General features: G+C 36.8%; 1 protein-coding gene across 3 annotated transcripts; it reads left to right on the forward strand.

The window, feature by feature from the left end:
• Window positions 1-788: 788 nt before the first annotated feature.
• On the forward strand, window positions 789-21,754 carry LOC129308451 (urease). 3 transcript variants are annotated; one of them, XM_054949561.1, is made up of 19 exons: window positions 789-937; window positions 1,047-1,224; window positions 1,348-1,421; window positions 1,779-1,824; window positions 2,589-2,694; window positions 3,348-3,490; window positions 5,402-5,512; window positions 5,582-5,745; window positions 5,845-6,223; window positions 6,342-6,450; window positions 11,002-11,141; window positions 11,356-11,493; window positions 11,565-11,656; window positions 12,330-12,459; window positions 12,542-12,700; window positions 13,397-13,564; window positions 14,732-14,866; window positions 15,857-15,928; window positions 21,218-21,754. In XM_054949561.1, the coding sequence occupies exons 2-19, from the start codon at window positions 1,099-1,101 to the stop codon at window positions 21,437-21,439; spliced, it is 2,514 nt and encodes an 837-aa protein (XP_054805536.1). In that variant the 5' UTR covers window positions 789-937; window positions 1,047-1,098; the 3' UTR covers window positions 21,440-21,754. The 3 variants fall into 3 exon arrangements, with proteins under 3 accessions (XP_054805536.1, XP_054805538.1, XP_054805537.1); XM_054949563.1 differs by having other exon boundaries at window positions 797-922; XM_054949562.1 differs by having other exon boundaries at window positions 803-937; window positions 1,042-1,224.
• Window positions 21,755-22,070: the final 316 nt, after the last annotated feature.

Here is a 22,070-nt window from a genome sequence, read left to right on the forward strand (position 1 = left end):
TATTAAAATCCAGAAAATAAGTTATAAATTTATTATGAAAGAAATTACAAAATCGGATATAAAGTCACATGTCTCTGTATTTGGAGACTTGGAGTAATGTCATTTAAAGACTAAAAAACTTGGTATTCTAAAATTATTTAGGATTACTGTTGAATAAATTAATTTTTTTTAGGATTTGGCTATCATTCTCTCAATAAACAAATTTCACGTACCAAAAAAGGAAGCAAAATTCAATTTCCTGCTCCTTCAGCCTCCACTCAACTTCAGACGCAGTTACGTCTGAAAATTGTCTGCTGTTTGGATTAAGGACTTAATTGATTTTAGGAGCAAAAAAATTAATTAAGTCATAATTTATCCAACCACTCACTTTTTTTAAAATTGATTTTTTCCCAACGCTCCAAATCTCAGCTTCTCCACTCTTTGCGTGTTTTGTTTGCAAACTTATATGAGTAAATTACATAAAAAGTTCAAAAAAAAAATCACATAAAAGGCATAAAATTTAATAAAACTAAAACAAAATTTTTTTTTCTTAATAAAATTTGAATCTTTAAAAAAATTACTAGCATGAGTATACAAACAGATTGCGTTATAACATAATCAATTATGATTAAAATTTATCACTTAATTAATTATTTTTATAATTATTATATTCAAATGAAATCTAAACGGACTTGTATATCATGGTGAAGTGTCGAATTCTTTTTCGGCCAAATGGTCAAGTGTCGAATTTAAAACCAATGCAAAAGACAGATGGCAACAAGAATCGTATCATCTGCTCGGCAGCATCAGGGGGAGCAAAACTACATGAATTAAAAGACAAAAATTTCTAGCGGCCAGTTCATATCAATCACAGTCACGAGATTGACCTTATTTCTTTCCTGATAATAGGAGGCACCTCCCTGGAGCTTCTGACTTCTAAAAGGTTTCAGTTTTTACTGTAAGATTGTTAAATAAATCGTTGACTTATTTCACTTTCAGTTTAGATTCATACCCTTTTCGTCTCTTTTCTTTTCTTCTTTGAATTCTCATTTTACTTTTTAGTTCAGTGAAGCTCCTTTTGCACCTCCTTGCGGTTAGCAGCACTGTGAATACTGAAAAATGAAACTGCTTCCGAGAGAGGCCGACAAGCTGATCCTGCATAATGCGGGTTACCTTGCACAGAAACGTCTTGCTCGTGGTTTAAGACTCAATCATACTGAAGCTGTCGCTCTTATAGCCACACAGGTTTGTTTGATTGTTTCTATTCCTCCTGTTATAAATTTCCGATCCTTTCTTCATTCATATAACGCGGAAAAAATCCAAATTGGAGTATCTATTTGTATTTTATTTCTCCCTTCTTTCCCATAGATTTTAGAATTCACTCGTGATGGTGAAAAGACCGTTGCTGAATTAATGGACATTGGGAAACGACTCTTGGGAAGGTATTAAATTGCGTCATTTTTAATCTTTTCATATCATGTTCTATTTCAATGCCATTTCAATCCCAGGTAAATTGTATCCCCTCTCTGAACCGTTCAAATTAAATAGGTGCTTTTAAAAGTTATCAAATTTAAATCATCAAATCCAATTTAACGGTTCAGATTTGCTGTGATCCCTCCAGAGGAAAGCCTACTCCCTCTATTTTCCCCATTTTTGGAAAATAAGTTCATCTCTTCAATTGATGACTGGATTTCAGCTTTTTATACTAGCGAGTACAAAATGCAGAATGAACTATCTTAAGCATCTAAACTTTTCTTCCTTTTTTTTTTAATATATATATATATATATATGTATAACAGGAGACAAGTTCTTCCGGCCGTACCACATCTCTTGGATTCTGTTCAGGTAGCCTCTATTCTAATTCTGCCTAGCCTCTTGCGTGTTTCATCAAATTGCATAAAGTCAGTAGAATTGTTAGCTAGTTACTGATGTGTATTTTAATGTTCTGTGCCCAACGATTTTTCGAACATTACAAGAAACTTTTTCCCCCTCTATAAATCAAACTATATAGGTCATATTACCTGGTAATTTAACTTAATTGTTACGACTTAATTGTTACGTGTGACTTAGGGGACTGAGTTTGGGAATAGAGTACGAGGTTAGATCCAAAAGTTAACCTTGTTAGTTAGTTGAGAGAGAAGCTACACGTGTGTGCAAGGGTGTGGGTGAGCTTGATTTATGTGAGAATCCTTTTCTGTTATAAATAGGAAGCACTTGATCTACGTTGTTTGGATTTTGAATTGTTTTTGAATCTCAGACCAAAAATGTTTTTAAACTAAGGTCTATTTTTATCTCTATGCAACTGCTTTTAAAACTTCAAATGGACAAGTTCCACTAAAACTTTGTTCTATGCACTGGCTACCACCCCTCAAAAACACTGGAACATCTGGCAAAGATCTTCACAGTTTCTAGATGATTAACTGGACAGGCGGTTAATGAAGTAAATGTATAGCTATTGCATTAACCACTGCTAACCACTTGCCTGATTAACTGTTCCTAAAAGTAGAAAAAGCCTTGGTAGTTGCCTTCTGTAATTCCCTTGAAGAAGGAGAAATAAAAAAACTTCACCCATATGTTGTTATTAACTTACAGCTTAAATTTTCATCAAGGTTGAAGCCACATTTCCTGATGGGACTAAGTTAGTCACCGTTCATGATGCAATTGCTAGAGAGAATGGTGACCTAGAACTGGCATTATATGGTTCTTTTCTTCCAGGTATGCCCTTATTTTGATCTTTGGACTGTATTTTTTGCTGGATGTTTTGGCTAAGGCCTAAGTGCTTTCACCCAAGACCATGCTATGCCATTGTGAAACTAATATGATTCATGTAAATATGCAAAATTCATTTTGTGTATTTGCGGATCAGATTGAATTTATGACATGACTTTGCTAAGTTTATCCTTATCTGTCGTCCATTCATTAACAAACTTTTGTATAATTTTTACCATTTTGGTTCATAATCTGATTTGCATTATTAATGAGAGAAATTAGGTTCTTCTTCTCTCCTTCAAGAATTCTTGGAAGATGAATAATTTTAAAACCAACTTAATGGGAATTTTGTGAGAAAAGATCCTTGATTTACCAACGAAGATATGGTCTCTGGTTTTGAGTGAAATAGCTTCGCTGTCTATCATTACCTAAAACACTTAGTCGTCACAACCTTTCACTTGAGTTAATATTCCTTTCAGATTCATCTTAATCAAAATATACAGAAATAAAAAGGTTCAATGCTCTTTATGAAATTTGTAATCTCCTGTTATATTGGTTGAAATTTTTTTTTAGATTTGACTTGAGGATGTACTAAAGTAGAAATTTGGGGTTGAGCCTGTACTTATATTAGCTTCTCTGTTGGGAAATTTTTTTTGCAGTACCTTCACTTGACAAGTTTCCCCCAACAGAAGATAATATAATACCTGGTGAGATAATTTCTGGAGGTGGAAATCTGACTCTTAACCCTGGAAGGAAAGCAGTTCTTCTCAAAGTTGTCAACATTGGGGACAGGCCAATACAGGTTTTTTCAATTGTCTTTCAGATCCTTTTTAGGGTCAGCAGCTGGAAGATGTTTGTGATCATGTTGCTCCTTCCAGCTTGGCATTCTAAGTTAAATTAAACATCTACATTTTTATTTTTTTTGGTGGCATTGAAATGCATAACTTTAAATTTTGTCATGAAGTGCCCGCCCTTCTTAAATTAGTCAGGATAAGCTGATTTCTTGAGCATTCTAAATCTGAAACTTGTGAATTAATGAAGTGGGATGAATAAGAAGTACTAACTTTGTACTAGTTCCTTGCTTTGTTTTTTGATTATTTATTGTAGGATTTAGACGGTTTGAAGATAGTCTGCTTTAATTACTATCATGAAGTTGATCAGTGCCAGTAAGGTCTTTAAATTTGGGTATTGCAATCCTTGGTTCATAAAACATTTCAGGATCTATGAACTTTCAAATATTTATTGCTCAGGCTCAATATTATTTCAAACAATTGGAGCTTTCCTGAATATTTACTTGGGGAGACAAAAAAAACTCTGACCCGTTAACTTTATTTATTGTTTCAAAATGGACTCTTAAATTTGAACCATTCCAAAATTTCCCATTAAGTTTTAAATTTTTGTTGAAAGTCCCTTTTATTGAAATTTATTTATGCCTTGTTATTGTTATTCAATGATTAGTTAGCAGACTAAATAGCATCTATCTAAATGAACACAGAAAAAAATTGAGACAAAACAGAACAAAACCTTGTTCTATGCTTCCATTATTTCTTCCTTTCCTTTTTGTGTTTCTAGCTCTGCCATGAATAACACCACTATGATCATCCAGACCTCATCTATGGTAGCATCCAGCTGATTGACGATGGCAAGGAAATCTATGGAGTGTTTTCCTGACATTATTTATATGGTCTTCTCTATTTTAAGGTGGTTATTTGATGATACTTTAAGTTGTTGGCAGAAAAGGAAACAGAACAAGTCTAACAGCTATAGAACCAATAAATGAACCAAAAGAGGTAAATAGCCTTGATAAGTATTACCAGCAAGCTTATGATGCTTTGAGAAACCCCACTCGAACTGCTAATGTCATCATGTCAAATCCCTTGGACCATGATTCAAAAATTCTCTGGTTCTCTCATTTGACAGAGGATTCGATTAGAGTAATGATTGATGTGCTTTGCCATAATCTCTATTCAGATATGTTCAACAACATGAATGTGCAACTCAACTACTGAAGATTAATTGCATAAATAAGAAAGAGTTTCAAATCTCAGTGAACACCTCAACAAATGACCTTAATTTTTTGGTAAGTTGCAAAATTTAAAAACTGTGGTTTGAAACTGATATTCACATAATGATATTTGTTTGTTGCACTGGGGGATTGTGAGTTTGTGACCTGTTAATTAATTATGGTATGGGAAGTGAAGTTCTGAGTGGAACATACATGGAGCAACAAAGGAAGATTCTGTTCAAGCCCCACAGAGGTTTTATTCTTTTGTCAATTGGCTGGATGCCTGGGTAAATAAAAGATGGGGTTTTGGATGATTTTGGAGGTGTTATCCATGGCAGAACCAGAAATAAAGAATGAGAAGAACAAATCAATGGGAGAGATGAATGCCATGCTTTGTTATACTATGTTTCGATATTTCATTTTTTTTATTTTATTTAGATAAATGTTGATTCATCTGCTGCATCACCATTAACTAACAATAAAGATACCTGGATTCCACAGCAGCTAAGTTATAGAAGAATTTCATTGTAAAGAATTTTAATGAGGTGAATTTGAAACTTAAGAAACCAATTTAAAGCAATAAATAAAGCGACTGTAATATTATTTTTAAAGCTCAGTCGTAAAGTTCAAGCTGATTAATTTCTTTTATGTTGGTTCATGAGAAATTTATAGAAGAGACAATTTTGTAATATTTCAGACAATTTTCAGGTTGGCAGCCACTATCACTTCATTGAAGTAAATCCCTACTTAGTATTTGATCGAAGGAAAGCTTATGGCATGCATCTTAATATAGCAGCCGGGACTGCAACACGCTTTGAGGTGGGATTGTGAATTGTTTTATCCTTTGAGGTTTATCATCTTTAACTGAAGCATATCTCCTCTTGCCAGCCAGGGGAAAGTAAAAACGTTACACTTGTAAGCATCGGAGGTGACAAAGTCATCACAGGTGGTAATTGCATTGCTGATGGACCAGTTAATGATTCCAATTTGGAAGCAGCCATGGAGGCTGTGAGCATAAGGAAATTCGGGCACATGGAAGATGAAAATGCAAGGTGATCGAGCAATAATTATATGTATGTTTACTCCTTTGCTAGCTCCACCTTTATGAATAAATAGAATAATTATTTGTTTCCTCAACTATGATATTTCAGTGAAGGTATTACAGGACGAGATGCTTCTTTCACCACAAGAATTTCTTATGAGAAATATGCCAACATGTATGGTCCTACCACTGGTGACAAAATCCGTCTTGGTGACACTGACTTGTTTGCTGAAATTGAAAAAGACTTTTCTGTCTATGGTGATGAATGTGTTTTTGGAGGTGGGAAAGTTATAAGAGATGGCATGGGTCAGTCATGCGGGCATCTATCTTCTTGCACCTTGGACACTGTAATTACAAATGCAGTGATCATTGATTACCGTGGAATTATCAAAGCTGATATTGGTATTAAAAATGGCCTTATTGTATCAATTGGAAAAGCAGGAAATCCAGACGTCATGAATGGTGTATCTCCTAATATGGATATTGCAGTAAGTGCCCTTTCAGAGACCCAAAACAATGAGTTTTTTCTCCCCCCTCTAGAGAAGCCATGGTGGAATTTATACATCATATCTTAGCATTGTTTATGTACATGTTATCCATATGTAGGCCAGCACTGAAGTTATTTCTGGGGAAGGGTTAATTGTAACAGCTGGAGGCATAGACTGTCATGTGCATTTTATATGCCCTCAATTAGCGTATGAGGCAATATCAAGTGGTGAGTTCCATGACTACAAACATTTGTTCTGAAAGTGCTAAGCACTTGTATTTGTCATTTTTTTGGCCAAGTATTTGTCATTTAATTGGACATCTTACTGTCGTGATTAACATAGACTCACATAATGATGAATTAAACATTGATGATTATGTGATTGAGTCAGAAGTGACACCAATACTATTTAGAGCCCATTTGTACAAAATGGGAATGAGAAAGGAATGGGAATGGGAAAGTTCTCTCCTATAAACATGGGAAGCTTTCATTCCTACAAAGCTTCTTTGTCATCTACTGAACACAGTAAAAACACTTTCCCTGACCTTCCTCCTTCAAATAACCTTTCTATAAAACAAACACACCATTAAAGGCAAATGTCATGGTAGAATTGTGCTAAACAAACTGTTCTTTCACCCTTTGCAAACAACAAATGTGATTTTTTCATAATTTTGTTCAGGTATATTTACATTCTTGGGCAGCCATATAGAGAGAGAAGAACTAAGTTGTTTATTGATTCTGGTTTAACTGTTCCTTTCCTAAGTTCCAGGACGTCAAAAATTTGATTGTGGGCCAACCTGTTGGTAAGAATAGAGCTATTCTCTGGCCCTTAGGTTCAAGTTGTTGATGCAACACTCACTCACACTAACACATTCAAATTGAGGGATGAAGCAAGAACAGAGGAGTAGAGAAGAGGCAGAACGAACGGAAGAGACAAAGGGAGAAGAGAAAACTAAATCTCAGGCAGAAAATTATCATTCATTCCAATCTGATTCAAAGCACACAAAGCAACCTATCTATAAGCACGAGATTTCCTTCCCCGTAAGGAAACCTCCACCCACTTGCTATAACATAATTTAAAAAAAAAAAAAATCCCACTTGCTAGTTTCCTTCATAAGAAGGAAACTTACAACAACAAAAAAGTAGTTAAATCATAAAAGTAACATAAAAGCTATTTACTTCTAAGGTAATATTTTTCATATTTTCTATTAATTCCCTCTCCTTCAAAGAACTCTCCTTTGGAGAGGTAGAGAGTTGACAAGCTTCCAACAAGGAAGGATCAAGCTATAGGGACTTATCTTCTGAGATCCAAGTGGCATCTTCATCTAAATGACCCTTCCAATGAACCAAGTAGTAGTGGAGGGGCCATTCAGGGGTATGAACAATTTGATCATCCATAATGGTATATATTTCTTCAATTAATGGTGAAACAGATGACAATGATAGAATTGGCACATGAAAAGGCCAAGTGCCTGCAGGATCATCAGAAAGCAAACAAGGAGGATCAAAAGTTTCCCAATAAGACATCAAGTCCTCCGCATTAAAAATTGGATTTGTGGTCATGTTAGGAGGTAGTTCTAAAAGATAAGTTTTAAATCCTAATTTCTTAGATGTACGAAAAAGTCTAGAAGCTCAAGTGTGCAACTTTTTAAACGTGTTTAGGATAACATTCTCAATGAATTTGAGCCATAACGTAGGCACCTACATCAAAACTTTGAAATTGGCGATGAATATTAGTAGAGAACTTATATTGATAATTGCTCATCACTAATTTGTGCCTAAATTCAACATGTTATTCATGAAGGCTATTGGCAAAGAATTTTGTAGATTCAGAAGTATGGATAGTCAAAGAGATTTGTATAAGGTCAATAGGTTGTCTAGGATAAAAACTTTCAACAATCTGGAAGGGAAACATCCCTATAGACCTTTTCACTGAATTATTGTATGCAAAAACCAGCAGTTGGTAGAACTAAATCCCAATTCTTTGATTTGTCTCCGACTAAACTTCTAAGCAATTACCCAAACTACGGTTGGTAACTTCAATTTGTCCAGCTATAGTTTAGGTAATTTGCTTAGAAGTTTAGTCGGAGACAAGCCAAAGAATTGGGATTTAGTTCTACCAACTGCTGGTTTTTGCATACAATAATTCGGTGAATAGGTCTACAAGCATGTGCCCCTTCTAGATTGTTTGAGGTTTTTATCCTAGACAATTTATTGACCTTATGCAAATCCTTTTGACCATCCGTACTTTTGTATCTGCAAAATTTTTTGCCAATCACCATCATGAATTACACGCTTAAATTAGATGCAAATTAGCGATGAGCATTGATCAATGTAAGTTATCGTCTAATACTCATCATTAATTTCAAAGCTTTTATGTACGTGACTATGTTATGTGTCTAACATGTTATCCTAAATATGCTTTTAAAAAGATATGTGCTTGAGCTTCTGGACCTTTTCGCATATCTAAGAACTTAGAACTTAATGTTTATCTTTTAGAATTACCTCTCGACATGGCCATAAGTCTAGCTTTAATATAGAGGATCTTATGCCTTACCATGAAACTTTTGAGCATCCCTTTTTGCTTTTTGTTGATTTTACATGTGCGCTGCTGTCTCTTATGTTAGTTCTATCGTTGCCATCTATCTCACCATCAATGGAAGAAATTGAGACCATTATGGATGATCAAGTTGTCCTTATCCTTGAGGGGCCCCTCCACTGCCACTTGATTTATTGGAAGGTTCGTTTAGATGAAGATGCCACGTGGATATTAGAAGATGAATTCTGTCAACTTGATCCTGCCTTGTTGGATGCCTATTAACTCTTTACCTTTCCAAATGAGAGTTCTTTAAAACAGCGGGAATTGATAGAAAATATGTGAAATTTTATTTTAGAAAGAATTGACTAATTGTAGTTATATTTTTAAGTTTCCTTCTCGTGAAGGAAACCTAAAGATTGACTTTTTGATCACTTGCTTTTGTATTTTAATTTTATATTGCAAGTTGACAAGTTGAGAGCTTTCCTTCATGTGAAGAAAGCTCAATCTATAAATAGCTTGTGTTGGCATTTGTAAGGAGACTTGGTGAATGAATAAATGTTTGAGTATTCAGATAAAGCTTCCCCTTCTAGTTTCTCATTTTTGTCTTCCCCCTCCCCCTCTGTTCTATGTTCCTCTCCTTTTTCCCTCTCTACTTTTCTCTCTCTATACTCTCTCTTAGTTTGAATGTGTTAGTGTGTGTGAGTGAGTATTGCATCAGTAATCCTCCAAGAATTCAAAAGCTCCACAAGAATTATATGCTCAATAAGTAACAATCTAAGTGAAACCTTCACAGTGATCTCCAAAGGTTCAAAAACCTCACAGGGAAATAGTTAGAAAGTCCGACTAGCCTAGGGTAATTTCTTTGACCCTAGTCTCAGTGTAGGGCTGAATTGTTTGAGGAAAGCGTACCCTAGGTCATGTAAAAGTTACAAATTAAACAAGACTGATCAATATGAATTAAATATAATCAAAAACTATTTTTTTTTAATGCTGAACCAAACACATGATTAAAATTAGAAACCTCCTTTCAATAACCAGGTCAGTTAGTTAAATGAGAGGGTCATCAGCCTTACAAAGCAAGCTTTAGAAGCCTCAAAAAGTTGCAATTTTACCGCAAACTAATTTTAGATGATGATTTGTGCCTCTGATTGTTCAGAACTGAGGAAGCACTGTGCAAACACCCAAAAAATGCTGAAAATCAGAGTCTGGAGGTGTTGAACGGACTGCTCGTGAAGCCCATGTGCAGGGAGACTTGGCAGCACATCTAGGGGCAGAAGGAGGTTAAGCTTCTGTGTTTGGTTGGATTCTCTCTCCTGAGCTCTATAGCAGTGGTGGTTTTGTGATTTGATGTCGGGAAATGGAGGTTTTAGTCACAGCAGTGTGAAACAGAGTGCAGGGGGGACTTTTCCGGTGAGTTTTCTCTATTCTCCGGTGGTGGAAACAGCCTAGGATCGCCAAGAGACACGCTCTAATACCAAACTGATGCAACTCTCACTCACACACACTAATATAGATTCAAACTGATGGAGGAAATAGAAACAGAGAGGGAGAGAGAAGAGAAGGAAAAACAAAGGAGGAGGGAAGAGGCAGAACGAATTCCAATCTGATTCAAAGTACATGAAGCAATGTATTTATAAACATGAGGTTTCCTTCCCAATAAGGAAACCTCCACCCACTTGAACATAATATTAAGAAAAAATCCCACTTGCCAGTTTCCTTCAGAAGAAGGAAACTTACAACCAAAAAAGTAGTTAAATAGTAAAAGTAACGCAAAAGCTATTTCCTTCTAAAGTAATATTTTCTATCAGTTGTTCTTTAATATTGTCTTAAAGCCTGGTTGAACACATAGTTTGCATTTGGATCCTTGCTGTCCCTAGTCTTAAAGCTAGCATGAATCAACTTGCTTTATCATCTATAGGTTTACATAGATTCTGCTGATTTTTGTGACCATATTGATTTTCTGATAGTGAATTGTAAGGGTGCCAGATTTCCATAGAAAGCAGAGACTTGTGTAGTCAATGAAGTTTGTTCACTTCTGTTGCATCTGCATAGTTACCACATTACTATTTTGACACCCTGTACTGGTTGCTGTCACAGTTCTCTCTCACAATCCATTAATGAAATTCTAATTTTAAAGAAGAGTTTGATTTCTACCCTTTTCTCACTTCCACAGGGTTGATATCAGCAAGGGCAAATGAACTTGATGTAATTTAATTAGCCATTTTGTGATTTATTTACAGGAATCACAACATTAGTGGGAGGTGGAACAGGACCAGCTGATGGAACACGGGCAACAACTTGCACACCAGCACCAAATCAGATGAAATTGATGCTGCAGTCAACAGATCCCTTTCCTCTGAACTTTGGTTTTACTGGCAAAGCATGTTTTCCTCATTCCCTTCTGTTTATATTGAATGCTTGTTCTCAGCCACTGAACTTTGGTTTTACTGGCAAAGCATGTTTTCTTCATTCTCTTCTGATTATACTGAACACTTGCTTTTAGCAATTCTGTGAAGTTAATCTCTTTTGTTTTGCTAAATGTTGCACGATACACGTTTATCTCTATTGATTGAACCACCCATTGGTTGCTTCAGGGAAATTCTGCCAAACCTGTTGAACTACATGAAATAATCAAGGCTGGAGCCATGGGATTGAAGCTGCATGAGGACTGGGGAAGTACCCCAGCTGCAATAGATGATTGTTTGACTGTTGCAGAACAATATGACATCCAGGCATTACTTTGATAGATGAGTCTTTTTTTTCTTTAATTTTAAATTTTGTGTTGCTGACTTTTATATAACAGGTTAATATACATACTGATACATTAAACGAATCTGGATTTGTGGAACATACAATCAGTTCATTCAAAGGAAGAACGATTCATACTTATCACAGGTATATGTCGTGGATTCCCCTGTACCTTGCCCCTGGCATCCCAATACCATGGTTGGTGTGAAGAAAAATGATTGAAACTTGTAAAATTTGGCTTTTTAACTGTGTACAAAGTTTGGGCATGGCATTCTTGTTAGTCATTTGCCATTCTCAAACAATTATAATTATTGGGGAACAGCTTTCTTTTCAATTTTGTTAGTGACATTTATTGCGTGGAGATATTTGCATTCAGAAGTGGAACTAATTTATTATACATTTGTCGAGCACTTGAGCTTTCAAAAGTGCCATTCATAGATAACCATTTTGACATTTGGACAGTTTGAGAAGGAATATGAGTCAGTGCTGTGTTATGACAAAATCAGACTGAGGTGCCTATTTTTTGGAATCTTAAAGCTGACCTAATTTCCAATCTTATTAGTTCAAGGACTATTTGCAAGCAAACCAAAGTTTATGGGAGCTTTTTGGAGTTTTCCATTTATGTCGTATGGTCACATAATTTATAAAGGAAAATTGCATAAAGTTTATGGGACTATTTGCAAGTGATCCAAAGTCTGATCTTGGGCTTGGCTGTTCTGTATTGTCACATCTTGCCACTGATCAGAATGTAAACTGAAACCCAATTCGTAGTCTTTGTTTAACTTGGCAAATTCTTGACTTTTGTATATAATTTGGGCAGTGAAGGCGCCGGTGGTGGTCATGCTCCAGATATCATCAAAGTATGTGGTGAGAAGAATGTCCTTCCCTCATCAACTAACCCTACACGACCTTTTACATCTAATACAATAGATGAACATCTTGACATGTTGGTAAGTAAGAATCTGTTAATAGTAATAATAATGGTGTTTGTGCCATGGACATTAAGGTCTCAGTTTTGATAGTGACGTACAGATGGTCTGCCATCACCTTGATAAGAACAATCCAGAAGATGTAGCTTTTGCAGAATCTAGGATAAGGGCCGAAACAATTGCTGCTGAAGATATTTTGCATGATATTGGAGCAATTAGCATTATATCTTCCGATTCACAGGCTATGGGTCGAATTGGAGAGGTTTTTCCTTCACTGAACTCATCTTCATGATTAAATACTGTGTCAGTAATTTTGGTGATTAAATGCATTTAATTCCTCATTTCATGAGCTTCAGTTTGGCTGACAGATTCTCATGATATCTAGATTCTTATGGTCATATGTTATCTTGTGTATCACATTGAGATTCAAGATTCAAAAGGCCTTTTTGCTTTCTTAGTCCCTTGTATTGTTTTGTTTCAACCGTGGATTTATTTCCTTGTCTTTCCCCTCTTTTTGTTTAGTCTCAGTACTGTGGCCAACTATCTCCTATTTAAGTTTTACTCCTTTGTTCAACTAAAATACTTTCAGAGATGTCACAAAGTCTCTGAAATGTTCATAATGAATTCAGGTTTTCTTTTTCTTTTTCTTTTTCTTTTTTCCTTTTTTGGTCTTGACCATGTGTATAAAGAAAGAGGATACTTGCATTGAGAGCATAATTAAATCCTGAAAGCAAAAGGGTGTCAGACTGTGGTATACCTTTCAATCTGCTTAAGATCCCTTTTCTTGTATATAATTGATATCTGTGGACCAGACATGTACCTGCTGTCATAATGTGAATAGCACATATTTGCCATAATGTCAATTTTTTTTATTATGTTTGTTGCATTTTTTTTCCCGGGTGAAAATCATTTTTAACATGATTTCGTGCTTAGAGCTATTGAAATCTTTGTATTTTAGGTGATATGTAGAACTTGGCAGACTGCCAATAAGATGAAGTTGCAGAGAGGACCACTTCAGCCTAGTGATTCCAGCAATGATAACTCTCGAATCAAACGATATGTTGCAAAATACACTATAAATCCAGCAATAGCAAATGGGTTCTCACAATTTGTTGGTTCAGTTGAGGTATGCTGTATATTTCATGCCCTTCCATATTAAGAAAGAATTTTTCTTGAAAGGAAAAACCTAAAATGTGCATCTACTGTATGCCCCCCTAGGGACACTTGGTTTAATTCAATACTTCCTGAAATAGGGTATAATTGTCATTATACCTTCTGGCTAATTGAAACAAAAATGTGATGGGCCTCATCCGGCCTAGCTTCAAATTCATCATAGAAAGAAGCAAAATTTGAGGAGTGATGTGGCAATGAAAGGGAAAAGAAAAGGAAAAAAGGCAGTGTAACGAACTCTGACAAGGTAATATAGGGGGAGGGGGCATAGAGGAGAGAATGCTAGCCTCTCAGATGTTAATATGTGAGTTGGAGTCTCCTTGCTATTGTTTTCATTTAGCTTTGATTTCTGTGATTAATTTGCTGTAATTCTGGGTTTAATTCTTTTTATTCTGACATTGGTAGAGATTAATCCTAGATATTTGAGCATAAATAATACACATTACAGCTAGGTCAAAATAATGGACCTCTTTAGCACCTTTGACTGCACTGGTTGGTAGTTAGCTTTAGGGATCAGGCTACTTTCTAGCAAATCAACACGATGGTGGTGTTTATTCATGGGTTGGGCATTGGCAGATGTGAGATCTGGCTCTAGAAGTAGTTGTATTGGGTTCAGGCAAGGTTTTCTTGGTTTTCTGAAAATGAGAGCGAGGTGGAATCAGGCTCTTACAGAAAATTGACATTATACGAGGGAAGGGGGAGAGAGAAGTAGGAGGAGGAGGAGAAAGGAAGGAGAAACGGAGAAAATTGAGGGACAGAGAAACTCAAAATATTCAATATTATTTACTCATTGAATGTTCCAATAATTGAGGAAGACTTGGGGCTATTTATAGAACTTAAACCTATAGAACTTAAACCTATACTTAGTTAAAGTTCAAAGCCACTACTATTACCCTAAAAGATAGGATAAATTTTATTCAAATTTTAGATAGCTACATCCTAGATAGAATAGGATAGATAGGATAAGATAATCCTAAATATCTTATCCTATATTGAAACAAAGAAAATCAACTTTTAAAATATAAACAAAAATAGATTTAATTAGTTACAGATTTTCCTGATCTTAGGCTAAATCTTCCATTTTCCATCACTATGACGATATTGATTCCCTCATTCTCTGCAGGAGGGTAAGTTAGCTGATCTTGTGCTGTGGAAGCCATCATTTTTTGGTGCAAAACCAGAAATGGTTATCAAAGGTGGTGCAATTGCATGGTCTAACATGGGCGATCCAAATGCAAGCATTCCCACACCTGAACCGGTAATGTTTACCATCTATATTGACTTGAGTAATTATATCAAACATGCTGGTCGAGCTTATCATTGGAGGGATTAAAAATTACATCTAATCCTCCTCTTGTTTCATACTCACTCTCTTAGCATTTGGCACATGTCACAAACTCCTTCTCCCTACTTTATTTTATTGTTATTGAAGTTAGCTTTTGCACAATATATTTTTCCAAAATTATGGGAGTTTAATATCAACTTAATTTCTTGTACTATCGTATTAAAATTAACATGGCAAATTTATCCCTAAACTATAGCTATACTAGTATAGTATTTGGGACCCTAAACTCATTTTTGGTATAATGTTTCTCATTAACTTTTGAAAGTGGTGCCATATGGCCACTACCATTAACAAATGTTAACTTTGACCATTAGTTGACCAAAAAATTATAGAAAAAGACTTAACAAACTATAGGAAAAAAAAACCAAGGAAATTTTTTTGGTCATTTTTTGTAATTTTTGGGCCCTTTCTATAATTTTTTGATCATTTTTTATAATTTTTTAAGTCTTTAACTAACAGTGAAAGTTAATTTTTATGAATGGAAGGGGCAACATTGCACCATTTTTAAAAGTTGAATAGGAACATTGTATCAAAAATGAGTTTAAAGTCCTAGACGCTCCTAAACATATAGTTTAAGGGTAAATTGCCCTTTAACCCAAATTGAAATTGTTGTAGAGAGGGTTTAGTTCAATAAAAGTAAATTGGACTGTAGGTTTTGCAGTATCAGATGATGGAAAAGTCAAGAGTATTTCTTTTTCCAAAAACAAAAAAAGAAGTATCGGACGTAATTTATTCAAAATTTGCTAGGTTAGAGTAATTTACTCTAATCATGTATGTTTTAAGTAATCATATAGCATTTGCTGAATGGTCCCAGACTGGGCTAATGTTGCTGAGAGTCTGAGTAGTCAGGACAATTCTGGTTTCCAGTACTTCAACTAAATTTAAAACACTAAACTTTTGTAGGTGATGATGAGGCCTATGTTCGGTGCATTTGGCAAGGCTGCTAGTAATCACTCCATCGCTTTTGTGAGCAAGGCATGAAACCTTCTCTCTCTTTTTCAAATAAATTCGGATCCTCTCCCTTTGCAATCCCTTCCATTTATCTCAATTCTATTCTGTGACTATAGTCCTTATCTGAATTGTTACTGTGAGAATAATTACAGGAATTAGAGGGATATGTCCCATAAAAATAGAGATTTGATAGGATTGGGTACGTCTCATAAAAATAGAGATTTGATAGGATTGGGTCATTAGGAGTAATATTTGATTTTATTTCCTTTTTGTTTTTTTTCCTTTTATAGAAGGTTATGGTACGTGTATATATTCTGACCATATTACTGAATAAGATTTATTCGGTTCCTTCCTCTGGCTTGTCTTCGACCACATGGTATCAGAGCACGCAGACGCTGAACACCATCACTCAGACGAAGACGATAGAGCCGACCGAGAGTCAGACTCGCGCACTCGACCCTCTGCGTTCATGGGTTCCGGCGCTGAGGCTGACTTGAAAATCACTCCAAATGGCGGAACTCCTCTCGGGTTGAGTTCTGCCGGGGGGCGTCCCTTGTCCTGGTTTCCGAAAAGTTCAATGGAACCAATTATCGTGAGTGGGCCCAGAGTGTTCGACTGGCTGTTGGAGGCCGCGGGAAGCTGGGTCTTATCTCAGGTACATCCAAACCACCAGACGCGTCAGACTCGGCTGCCTTGGTGAAGTGGGAGACCGACAATTCCCTGGTGGCTTCTTGGTTGGTTAACTCTATGACCCCTCAAATCAGACGGTCCTTTATGTTTCTCCCGACAGCACGGGATATCTGGGACGCAGTCAAGGAGTCTTACTCGGATGGGGAAGATGGTGCTTGAATCTATGATCTCAAAACTCGAAGTTGGCAGATCAAACAAGGTGAGCGTGATCTTACGGAATTCTGGTTGGCGTTAGTTTCAGTGTGGCAAGAGATTGATCTCAACATAGAAACCGAGTGGTCTTGTCTGAGTGATGCAGCACGGTATAAGAGGCTTATTGAAGATGAGCGAGTATTCCAATTTTTGGCTGGTCTTCATCAATCATTAGATGATGTTCGTAGTCGCATACTGGCTCGCTCTCCTCTACCATCTACTCGGGATGCATTTGCTGAGGTTCGTCGTGAGGCGTCTCGACGCAAGGTGATGTTACCTGGAATTTCATCAACCCTTCCTTCATCTGAGGTGTCTGCTTTAGTGAGCCGACAATCGGATCAAGGCCAAAAGGAATCAAGAGGAAAGGTTGTTTGTGAGCATTGCAAAAAGACAGGCCATTCAAAAGATAAATGTTGGGACCTCCATGGAAAACCACCTGATTGGAAACCACGTAAAGGTAAATCTCGTGGCTATCAAACTACTTCTGATTCTACTTCAGACAAATCTGGTTCTGCTCCAGACAAATCGGGTACCTTGCCTATCATCGACAAGGATCAGTTAAATAAGCTTCTAGAGATGTTCCATAGTTTACAATCCAACCAGTCGCCTCCATCTCATAATGCTTCCGTTGCTAAGCAAGGTAATTCGCATTTTGCATTTAATGTATGTTCCACTAAATCAAAGTGGATTGTTGACTCCGGAGCCTCAGATCACATGACAGCAGACTCTACCTTGTTTACCTCATACTTTCCCTGTAGTGGCCATGAAAAGATTGACACAGCAAATGGTACATCCTCTCCCATTGCAGGAAAGGGTAGTATCATTGTTTCTAAATTTCTGCACCTTGAGTCTGTCCTTCATGTTCCCTATCTTGCGTGCAATTTACTATCCATTAGCAAGTTAACTAAACAAGCCAAATGTAGTGCTCACTTCTTCTCTACTCACTGTATTTTCCAGGATCTCTCATCGGGGAGGATGATTGGCAGTGCTGAGGAGTGTGATGGGCTCTACTACCTTGATGAATCAACTGTGAGTAATCTATGGTCCCGAATCTACTACAACCTTGTGACTACTTCTGAACAAGCTGATCTTTTGTTATGGCATAAAAGAATGGGTCATCCCAATGTCCAATATTTGAGTCATTTGTTTCCAAATTTTTCATCTAATAAAATTTCTAATTTTCATTGCGATATTTGTGAATTAGCCAAACGCCATCGCTCTTCTTTTCCATGGTCTAAATATAAGCCTTCTAAGCCTTTCTCTCTTATCCATAGTGATGTTTGGGGTCCATCTCGTGTCTCTAATCGAACTAGAGCCAAGTGGTTCGTTACCTTTATTGATGACCATACCTGTGTATGTTGGGTATATTTAATGAAAGATAAATCTGAGGTACCCTCTATTTTTATTGAATTCTATACCATGGTTCTTAATCAGTTTAACATGTCCATCAAAATTCTCCAAACAGATAATGGCACTGAATATGTCAACAAGTCCCTAAGTGACTTCCTTAAGGCTCGGGGCATTATCCATAAGACCTCCTGTACAAATACACCCCAACAAAATGGGGTAGCCGAACGCAAAAATAGACACTTGTTGGATGTTGCCCATGCCCTTATGTTTACCACAAATGTGCCAACATATTTTTGGGGAGATGCCATTCTTACCGCCACCTATCTCATTAACCGCATGCCCACAAAAACTCTATCCTACACCACACCCCTCGAGTGTCTCCGGCAGACCCACTCTCTCACCCATCTTGAAACCATTCTTCCATTAAAGTTATTTGGGTGTTCTGCGTTTGTGCATCTCCATTCCTCTTCCAAGCTTGACCCACAAGCTGTCAAGTGTGTGTTTCTTGGTTACTCCTCACACCAAAAGGGATATAAATGCTTTGATCCATCCTCTAAACGCCTACTTATCAGTCATGATGTTACTTTTTCTGAATCTGAACCTTTCTATTCATCACCTTCAATTCAGGGGGAGAGTTGGAGTGAATTTCAGGAATATTCTCCCATTGAACCTATTGATTCTCTTGACCCTCTTGACCATCCCACTTTACTTGAGCCTGTCTCTTTTATTCCAGAATCAAAAGAAAATGCAAGTTCAGGGGGAGATAAGAACACAGGTGCAGAAGGTAAAGAGATCAAAGTTTACACGCGGAAGAAGAAGCATGGTACAAAAGCTCTCATACCTGAAGCAGTACCAGAATCAGAACCGATGACAGATCCTATGGGAGATAGTCCTAAAGAAGACGAGAATGATAATCCTGATGAGGAAGAAGGTTCAGAAAGTTCAGAAGATGACTTGGAGGTGCCTATTGCTCTCAGGAAGAAGCCAAGATCATGTACATAACATCCTATTCAGACGTTCCTATCTTATAAAGCCTTATCCCCAGGATATCGGGTTTTTATTGCAAATGTGGATGGTGTTTGTATCCCTAAGGACATTCATGAGGCCCTGAAAACGTCTGAATGGAGAGAAGCTGTCTTGGAAGAAATGAAAGCCTTGGAAGAAAATGAGACTTGGGAGGTTGTGCAGAAACCAAGAAACAAGAAGCTGGTTAGTTGCAAGTGGGTATTTACCCCTAAATATAAGGCTGATGGAAATCTTGATAAATTGAAGGCTAGACTGGTGGCAAGAGGGTTTACACAGACCTATGGCATTGACTACCAGGAAACATTCGCACCAGTGGCAAAATTGAACACCATCAGAGTATTGTTATCTGTAGCAGCCAATCTTGAATGGCCGTTACACCAACTAGACGTAAAAAATGCCTTCCTAAATGGAGAATTGAAAGAAGAAGTTTATATGACTCTACCTCCTGGCTTTGACAAAGGAAGGGAGAATCAGGTATGTAAATTGAAGAAATCATTATATGGGTTGAAACAGTCTCCAAGAGCATGATTTGATAGATTCTCAAAAGTTCTAAAGCTACAAGGCTACAATCAAGCACTATCGGATCATACTATGTTCGTTAAAGTAGAAGGGGGCAAGAGGTGTGTCCTTATTGTATACGTTGATGATATAATCATCACTGGTGATCATAATGAGGAAGCGGCAAGAATAAAGGCTGTTCTTGGAAAAGAATTCAAGGTCAAGGACTTGGGTTGTCTGAAATACTTCTTGGGAATGGAGGTTGCAAGATCAAAGCAAGGTATTTATGTGTCTTAAAGGAAGTATGTACTTGATCTCTTAAAGGAGACGGGTATGCTGGGGTGTAAACCTGTTGAAACCCCTATTGTTGTTCCAAAGAAGAGGCAAGAATCCAAGAAAGAAGAGGGCAATTTAGATGAAGAGGGTAAAGAAGAAGATAAAGAGAAAGAGAGGCCAACGGATAAAGAGAGATACCAAAGGCTTGTTGGGAAACTTATTTATCTATCTCACACACGACCTGACATAGCATTTGCTGTGAGTGTTGCTAGTCAGTATATGTGTGAACCGAAGGAAAAACATATGGAAGCTGCATACAGAATCCTAAGATACCTAAAGGGAAATCCTGGGCGAGGTTTACTGTTTCAAAAACATGAACAAAGGAACATAGAGGTGTATACAGATGCAGATTGGGGTGGACATCACCAAGACAGGAGATCTACTTCTGGGTATTGCTCATTTGTATGGGGAAATCTGGTTTCTTGGAAGAGTCAAAAGCAGAGAGTTGTATCCAAAAGCAGTGCTGAATCTGAGTTGAGAGCTCTTGCTCAAGGCATAATGGAAGAGTTGTGGCTAAAAAAGGTTCTGAAAGAAATACATGTCCAACTTGATCTGCCTCTCAAACTATATTGTGATAATAAGGTTGCCATAAGTATGGCATTGAATCCTATCCAATATGAGAGGTCCAAGCATGTGAAGATAGACAGGCACTTTATTAGAGAAAAGGTGGAAGATGGAATTGTATGCCTAGCCTTCCTACCGACAAATCTCCAAGCAGCAGATGTGTTGACAAAGGGGTTACACAAACCCGCTTTTGATAATTGTATAAGCAAGTTGGACATGATTAGCATCTATGATCCAACTTGAGAGGGAGTGTGAGAATAATTACAGGAATTAGAGGGATATGTCCCATAAAAATAGAGATTTGATAGGATTGGGTACGTCCCATAAAAATAGAGATTTGATAGGATTGGGTCATTAGGAGTAATATTTGATTTTATTTCCTTTTTGTTTTTTTTCCTTTTATAGAAGGTTATGGTACGTGTATATATTTTGACCATATTACTGAATAAGATTTATTCGGTTCCTTCCTCTGGCTTGTCTTCGACCACAGTTACCATGTTGTCTTCTTCCTTCCCTCGACCGTCAGAACTGTTAGATCAATTTAATGACTAAAAATTAGAGTTGAGACAAATGGAAAGGATTGCAAAATGTGTTATTTGGTTCATCTAATCTGTTTCGAGAATCACATTGTTGCTCCCTCACAAAACTTGCAAACAGGTGGCACTAGAGAATGGAGTAAAAGCTTCATATGGTCTGAACAAGAGGGTGGAAGCTGTGGGGAATGTGAGGAAGCTTACAAAACTAGACATGAAGCTCAATGATGCCCTTCCTCATATCACTGTGGACCCTGAAACTTACACTGTTACTGCTGATGGTGAGGTTCTTACCTGTGTTGCAGCCACCTCTGTTCCGCTTTCTCGTAACTACTTCCTCTTTTAGGTTTGGTTTGAATAGAGAGAAAAGTGAGGAGAAAATAGGGAGAAGAGAAAACTAGGAGGAAAAACTTCCAAAAGTAGTAATTTTTTTTCGCTATCTAAGTTTTCCCTGTGGTTTTCCTTCCTCTATTTTTCTCCTCTCTCCATTCAAACGAAAAGTTAGTCTCAGCCATGTGCAGTTCTGAGAATTTGAGTCTTATGAGGACAATTCTGTTGAGAGTTGAGGTCTGGTATGGTTCAATCTTTATGAAACTTGGATGAAACATTTTTCATTAGATTTCATGATCATTCAGCAATAGAGTTTTGACTTTTGACTAAATCTCTTATACATTCCATAGCTAAAATTGTCATTGTGCAAAATTTGATCATTATCATTGGTCGTAGTCTAATGCTTCACATCAAATGTTAATTTGTGTGATGTAGAGAGATTTAGATTATCTGTTACTGCCACTGTTGGGATGGATTTGAATCCTTGAATTTGAAGGGTCTGGATGCTTGTATGATTATTTTTTAGAAGACTTGAAGATTTTTATATTAAAAGAAGCTAGCTATAAAATAAAAATAGTATTTTCGTTATAAATTTTAAAAATGATTATTAAAAATACAAATGTAAAGTTTTGCAATGTCTAACATTT

This window comes from Prosopis cineraria, unplaced genomic scaffold (assembly GCF_029017545.1).
Source record: "Prosopis cineraria cultivar Desert tree isolate PC_DT_omini unplaced genomic scaffold, ASM2901754v1 PC4, whole genome shotgun sequence".
NCBI classification, from domain to species: domain Eukaryota; kingdom Viridiplantae; phylum Streptophyta; class Magnoliopsida; order Fabales; family Fabaceae; genus Prosopis; species Prosopis cineraria.